The sequence below is a fragment of the Myotis davidii genome, unplaced genomic scaffold (assembly GCF_000327345.1).
Source record: "Myotis davidii unplaced genomic scaffold, ASM32734v1 scaffold292, whole genome shotgun sequence".
In the NCBI taxonomy this organism is placed as follows: domain Eukaryota; kingdom Metazoa; phylum Chordata; class Mammalia; order Chiroptera; family Vespertilionidae; genus Myotis; species Myotis davidii.
The window spans coordinates 1,139,832-1,147,988 of NW_006285042.1; the positions used below are offsets into that span (position 1 = coordinate 1,139,832).

The 8,157-nt window shown below is 37.8% G+C and overlaps 1 protein-coding gene across 1 annotated transcript in view; it reads right to left on the reverse strand.

The window, feature by feature from the left end:
- The window catches only part of STXBP5L (syntaxin binding protein 5 like), a 194,334-nt gene that overhangs the window by 116,275 nt on the left and 69,902 nt on the right, over positions 1–8,157 (reverse strand). The window contains exon 9 of the mRNA XM_006755407.2: positions 4,289–4,362. Coding sequence (XP_006755470.1) covers positions 4,289–4,362 — 74 coding nt within the window. The remainder of the gene's footprint in view (positions 1–4,288; positions 4,363–8,157) is intronic.

Consider the following 8,157-nt stretch of genomic DNA (forward strand, 5'->3'; position numbering starts at 1 on the left):
GCTGGCAGGCAGAGTGGTTAGAAGTAATCAGGCAGGCAGGCAGGCAGGTGAGAGGTTGGGAGCCAGCAGTCCCGGATTGTGAGAGAGATGTCCAACTGCTGGTTTAGGCCTAATCCCTGTAAACTGGCAGTAGGACATCCTTCGAGGGGTCTCAGATTGGAGAGGGTGCAGGCTGGGCTGAGGAACACCCCCTCCCCCATGCACGAATTTCATGCACTGGGCCACTAGTATGTATATAAAAAAAAGTAAGTGATGATATAAAGTATTTTCAATAAGTAAGTAACAAACAGAAAATACTCTTGTTAATTTTTTTTAAAAGAGCTAAATACTTTTAGTGTACCAAATTCTTTGAGAATACATGCTTCTCTAAATAATTCACTTCCATCCATCCAATAAACTGAAAGATCTACTTATTTCTAGAAATCACTTAATAAAACTTCCCTTTCTCTTCTGTTTTGTACTATACATAGTATCAAACATTACCAATAGGACATTTGCTAATTTTATGCTGGCTATATACAACAACAACAACAAAAAACCTTTAAAAAGTTGCCATCAAAACCTATATATAAAATACCTGTACTAATTATTTATAATTCTGTCAATATTTTGACAAAATTATTTGAGTTGTAAGCTATACAAACCATAATGCTCTAATTTATTTTCCTTGAATCCTGCATCAATTTACTTGAGTTAGTCTTTCCCCAGTAATTTGACATAGTAAATTACTCACCTAATAATAGTGCTATTAAGAAACATTTTTATTCTTTCTATAAATTACACATATATTATTAAGAAGATTTTTCCAGATTTAAAAATCATTTCTAATGAAATGACTATGGGTTTCTGTATCTTTATTGGTTGGTTGCTTTATTTCACATCAGGGATCATGAGTTGGAGAACATAGTACCTTTTCATACATATTGACCTCAATCTGTTCCAAATATTAATAAAGGTCATAACTATCTACTTATTTCCATGTAAAAGTGAATTTACTCTCATCTCCTAGTACTAATCTAAACATAGATCAAAACAATTTACTCTCCCTCTTTTTTGTAAGCACAATGCAAAATATGTCCTTTCTCTTAAAAAAATTTTTTTTGTATTTGTTTTTCCAGCACCATTTTTGCTCCCTATACCCTCCTCAACCTCAACCACCTCCCCTGTCCTTTTTAATATTGAAAGAGAGCAAATCATTTTTGCTATCATTATGACTCTGCATCAGAAAATACTGGGTATAAACTTAATTATACATGTACTTCTTTATAAACTACTGAATGATTGAATAAAAAGTTATTTACTCAGGAAAATGCTCAGGGAACCACTCATAGATAATTGCATTAGAAATTTAATTATTGCAGTAAATCCTCATAAGTATTACCCTCATTTTATTAATGAAGTTAAATAACTAAGCAGAAAAACCCAAAAGAAAACTGAGGTCTGTCAGACTTCTAAACCTGTTCTTCTAAACAGTGGTCTGTAGTGCCTGTAGTAATAAAAATAGCTACAATTTACTGAATGATTACCATGCACATCCTATATAATAAAGAGGTGATATGCAAATTGACCATCACACCCCCACAACATGGCTGCCTATGACCAGGCCTGCAGGGGCAGTAGTGAGGGACGACCAAACGACTGAAAAAGCAGGCTGCATGGGGTGAACAGGCCAGCAGGGAGAGGGCAGTTGGGGGCAACCTGGCTGGCAGCGGGGTTAGGGGCGACCAGGCCGGCAGGGGGGGGCAGTTAGGGGTGATCAGGCCAGTATGCAGAGGCAGCGAGGGGCAATCAGGCCAGGGGTGGGGGTGCGGGGAATTAAGGGCAAACAGGCAGGCAGGCAGGCAGGTGAGCGATTAGTAGCCAACAGTCCAGGATTGTGAGAGGGATGTCTACCGGGCCTGAACCAGCAGTTGGACATCCCTCGAGGGGTCCCGGATTAGAGAGGGTGCAGGCTGGGCTAAGGGGACACCCCCTGTGCACGAATTTCATGCACCGGGCCTCTAGTCCTATATAATAAAAGCCTAATATGCAAATCGACCAAACGGCAGAACAACCAGTTGCTATGACATGCATTGACCACCAGGGGGCAGACACTCAATGCAGGAGCTTCCCCCAGCCTGCAGGCCCCAGACCAGGCAAAGCAGGTGCCAGCGGGGCCCCCCTGATCGCCCCACTAGTCACCCTACAGAGGGAGGCGACCAGCAGGGGAGTGGGGGAGTGGGGCCAGCAAGCGGGTGGCACCACGCTGGCCAAGGCAGGTGCCAGTAGGGACCCCTGACAGTGGCCTCACAGATTGGCCCTGATCACCGGCCAGTTCTAGGGACCCTACCCATGCACTAATTTCATGTACCGGGCCTCTAGTTGGTAAAATGTTGGCATATACTATGCTGCGTGTATATATAAAGTAAAATTTATGTAATCCTCAAAACCTTATAATTCTCAGTCCTGATGAGGAAAGTATTATCAGCCCCATTTTGTAGATGAGGAGTCTGGGATTAATGCAGATTAAATAACTTGTTAGCTTAAAGCAGCTAGTGCATGGATGGACAAAGATTCAAATCCAGACTCCAAAGTCCATGTTTTTCATTTCTAGTCTAATGTTTTTCAAACTGTAGAATACAACTTAATAGTTGTGTGGCAAAAAATAAAAATGTTCCTAATAACTTGACACTTGCAAATCATATCTGCCCTTTGAGATTTTATAATTCATGACATATGTTAAAGATCTGAGAAATCATAAAGGATCCAATTTACTTTTATATAACCCAGAGAATTTCTCAGATTTCTCTAATTTATTTGATTATAGATTCCTTTCTTCCATGAATACAATCAATGATTAAAAGGGACACAATTTGGTAAATGCTGTACCATACTAGTAAATATCTTCTTTATTACTAATACAAATGCATCCTGGGTTATTATATAGGAAATTAAAATCCATATAATTTACAGTGTTTTTATACATAAGGAAAACATTAATAAAACTAAAAATTATCAATGCACACAACTTGGATAAATTTCAAAGGCATTATGTTGGTGAAAGCAGGTAGGCTCCCCTGGCCAGTTTGGCTCAGTTGGTTGGAGCATCATCCCATACACTGAAAGGTCTTGGGCTTGATTCTGATCAGGGCATATATCCAGGTTTTGGGTTCAATGCAGGAGCTGCCCTCTGGTGGTCAGGGCGCTCCCACATTGGGGAGCTCTGCTCAGCCATAAGCCAGGCTGATGGCTGCCAGTACAGCGGTCGTGGTGGGAGCCTCTCCTGCCTCCTCAGCAGCGCTAAGGATGTCCGACTGCAGCTTAGGTCTGCTCCCCGCTGGCAAGTGGACATCCCCCAAGGGTTGCCGGGCTGCCAGAAGGATGTCTGATTGACAGCTTAGGCACAATCTTCCAGGGAGCAGGCCTAAGCCAGCAGGTGGTCATCCTCCGAGGGGTCCCAGACTGAGAGAGGGCACAGGCCAGGCTGAGGGACCCCCCACCCTGAGTGCACAAATTTTTGTGCACTGAGCCTCTAGGATATATATAAAAGGCTAATATGCTAAGTGTCCCTCCCTCCATCTGACTGGTCACTATGACGTGCATTGACCACTAGGGAACAGACACTCAATGCAGGAGCTGCTGAGCTGCAGTGACTTGGCAGCTATGGTTCTTGGGTGACACACCTGAAACCAGAGAGGAGGGAACCTGATTCCTCATGGGCCACTCAATTCCACCTTCGGTCATGCGTTATGTTGTTGCTGGGTCACTGTTGGCCCGAATCTGGTTTACTGCACACTTCCATTTGCATTCCACACCCTGTATGACAGCAACTTGGAAGAGTGCCCTCTCACACTTCAGGAATCCCTTGGGCGATGTTGGAGAGCCTGTTTTGGCTTGATTCCCCACAGGACAGGCTGAGGGACCCCACCTGACTGAGGGACCCCACTCACACCGCAGACCGCTTTTGAGCCACAGCGCCACCCCAGGTGGGGCCACTGGGAAGGGACCACGGGATGTTGGCTCCTGGATGAGGCCTGTCTCGTCCAGTCCCACCTCACTGGCCACCTTCTAATTAATTTCCTTTCAATGTGCATTAATCCATGCACCAGATCACTAGTATTCATAATAATGATCATCACACATATGCTTATTAAACAGTAAGATTTCTGTTATTGTTAATGTAAAGGATTCAACCAGGTAATATAATTATGTAAAACTTTAAGCAATACATTAACATTAAAAGTTATCTACCTTTCTTGTCTCTGTTTATTGCATATTTTCCAATAATCCCCAAAGTAAAAGTGCATACCTGTTTCTAGAGGTCTTGTATTCTACTTTAAGTATTGGTTTACAAGATTCAGATTTTCTTCCTTCTCTTTGACTTTTTCCTAAAGAAAAAAAAGAATTTTATTAAATCTGATTTAAATTCTACTAGTCCATGAGAATTAAAAAGTTTGACTAAAGAAATATAAAGAAAATAATAATGTAATATGTATTTTTCCTGATAGGACAAACACATGTCGATGTGGCCTAACATTTTTGTTGAATTGTAAACAATTCATTGAATCCTAATATTTGACTGCTATATAGTCAATAAAGTTATATGTAAACTTATCAAGTTTATATTGTTTTACATTCTACATGTATAAGTATAGTCTTATGTAAGACTACTTTAACTATTTAAGTTCCTTTTTTATTAAATCCTCAATCGAGGATATACTTTTATTGATTTTAGAGAGAAAGGAAGGTAGAAAGAGAGAGAGAGAGAGAAAGAGAGGAAACATTGATGTGAAAGTGAAACACTGATCGGTCACCTACTACACATGCCCTGACCTGAGATCAAATCTGCAACCTAGGTATGTGCCCTAACTGGGAATTGAACCTGTGACCTTTTGGTGTATCATACAATGCTCCAACCAACTGAGCCACACCAGCCAGAGCTAACTATTTAAGTTTCAAGATAAAATAAAAAATCTTTAAAATGAAAGCACACATACATATTTATGCACAAAATGAAATGTATTATTATGAAGATCCATACTCAACATTATATCTATAACACAAGCAAACCCCATTCATTTGCAGAAAAACATGCTATTCAAAACTTACAGACTATCAATATCATTGCATTTTCATTAAATTCATTTAAAGGAAAGTTCATTAGATGATAAACACAGATAGTATGTTTCATGATTTTAAAAAGTAAATTTAATGATGTATTCTATTTGCATACAACACAAATACTGGTTTCTTGTAGGGGAAAGATTATGTTGTTTAGATTTTATAAGATTTTGAATAAAGAATCAGAAAGTATGAATGGAAACAAAGCTACTTCTGCATTTATTTTTTAAAATATATTTTTATTGATTTCAGAGAGGGAAGGAGAGGGTGAGAGAGAGCTAGAAACAATAATGATGACAGAGAATCATTGATTGTCTACCTCATGCATGCCCCCTACTGGGGATCAAGCCCACAACCCAGGCATGTGCCCTTAACCAGAATTGAACTCAGGACCCTTCAGTCCACAGACTGACTCTATCCACTGAGCCAAACCAGGTAGGGCTACTTCTGCATTTAACCTCTTATCTTTCAATTTATGTTTTTGTTTATATTCTGTCTCATTTTAATAAAATTGACATTTTTAGATGATTTATACATTTTTTATTTTAAGTACCCTTATTTATTCTTGTAGTGCCACAGTTGTTTATAGACACAGATACCTAGGTGTTTACATGCATATATGTTTAAGTTTTCAGGATAGCTTTAGAATGGCACAGCCAAATCCAAATAGGATGTCGATAGTTATATTTAATATGTTTAAAGGGTAGGGTATTAGCATAAAACACGCCATATCTGCTCCATGGCATTTTTTCTAAAATTGCTTTTTCTTTTACCCTATGTCAATAAGGAGGCAACTAATAATAAAATACTGGTCATAATCATTCTCATTTTAAAAAAGATGTAAAGGTATCTATTATATATAAAAAGTAATTGCTGACATAATATGTAAATTGTGATGCCTTACAAAGAGACAACTCTGGCTCAAGATTCACACTGAACAGTGGTCTTGGGATTGAGGAACATCTGGTTGGTGGTTACTGGTTTGGGTAATGAGTGGGATAAGAGAACTGAAGGAAGCAAGAGCCAAGAAAGAGACCCATCCTTTACACAGTGATGTCTTTTTTAGCCAGTGCTTCTCTAATAATCACCAAGCCGTTAATTAACCACAACAGTATATTTACAGTTGTTTATACATCTGGAAGCAATTACTAGTTTTCAACCAATACACATCAGTATTATACACCAATTTTAATAGAAAAGATATCCAATTAATTAATGTTTTACTTCAATTTCCAACTCCAAAATTATTTTTTGGGTGAAGGATTTCTGCTTTAATTATATTTGTTGCCTGTCAGTAATTGAAGTAGCTTAAATGTCATACTGTATAAAAAATTGGATTTACTGATACTCCTTATGCTCAGAGTACTGTACTATTTGTCAGGGTACAAAGAAATAACTGACCATCTAGAAGCTTAAAATGTACTAAATTAAACAAAAAAATATAAAAATGACAAAGGAGGTACCATTGGCAAATCATGTGTCTAACTCATAGGTAAAAAGGAGCATTATAATAGAAATTAGAAAATACTTCAAACTGAATATTAACAAAAATTACATATTATTAATGAAATTACATATAAAATTTATAGGATACATCTGAAGTAGTACTTAAGGGAAATTTTTTTATTTTAGAAAATAAAAATAGCTGAACCAGAAAAAAACAAACTGAATCCAAAGAATATAGATAGATATGACAATGGAGGCCTCTATTGTTGAAATCACTGACACTGGCTTCACTACGTCATAGTGAGGCAGAAGGAATTTAATTTGATGTATATGTTATGAGAGATGCAGATGCTGATGTTTTCAACAACTTTGAACAGACTGCATTTCTTTCAAAAACAGAATTATAGAAAAACCCAAACTGATAAAATAAATATAGACACGATAAAATATATGAAAGTATCAGTTATCCAGTCAAGCCAAAAAGAACTTGTATCAAAGTTGACTAGTGAGAATATAAGTAAATAGAAAATGTATGAATAAGCCATATTACACATTTGCAAATAAAAGTTAAAATTGAGAGTTGATGGGGAGGAGAACCCACCACAGAAACAAATAATTAAACCTGAGTAGATGGACAGCAAATACGTATCCAAAGTTTCCATAACAGCAACCATTTTTATTTTTATTTTTTATTTTTATTGATTTCAAAGAGGAAATGGAAGGGAAAAAGAGATAGACACATCAATGATGTGAGAGAATCACTGATCGGCTGCATCCTGCACACCTCCTACGGGGATTGAGCCTGCAGCCCGGGCATGTGCCCTTGACCGAAATTGAACCTGGGACCCTTTACTCCACAGGCTGACCCTCTATCCACTGAGCCAAACCAGCCCTGCACAGTAATCTTTAAATAAAGCATCTCATGTAAGTGTCTAAATTTAAAGTAATTTCTAAGTAAAGCAGTTCAGATTAAATGTATTAATCATCTGCAGATGGAACATGCAGCTGTGGTACAAAACATGGCAGACTAACACAAGATGAAATAATTCCATCTTGTGATTTATAAGTCACCCATTATTTTAAAAACACACTGTTTTCTAAATGTTACACTTTATAAATGCTCAGAAACTATAAAATAGAATGTGTTTGATTAAATGGTAGGTTTTGACCTCTCTAAGAAACAACCAACACTTTGAGATAAACACAGAATTCTGATCACCAATATTCTTGAAAATAATATGGTCATCTGAATCAAAGATAGGTGGACATGCCCAACATAAATGCTAAATACTCTTTTCAATGAGGAAGATGAAATAAATACAACCTATAATAGTAAAGGTGAACCTTTTGAGCTTGGCGTGTCAGCATTTTGAAAAACCCTAACTTAACTCTGGTGCCGTGTTACATATAGAAACTTTTTGATATTTGCAATCATAGTAAAACAAAGACATATTTTTATATCTATTTTATATATTTAAATGCCATTTAACAAAGAAAAATCAACCAAAAAATGAGGTCATGTGTCACCTCTGACACGCGTGTCATAGGTTCGCCATCACTGGACTAGAGGCCCGTTGCACAAAGATTCATGCAATAGGCCTTCTTTCCCAT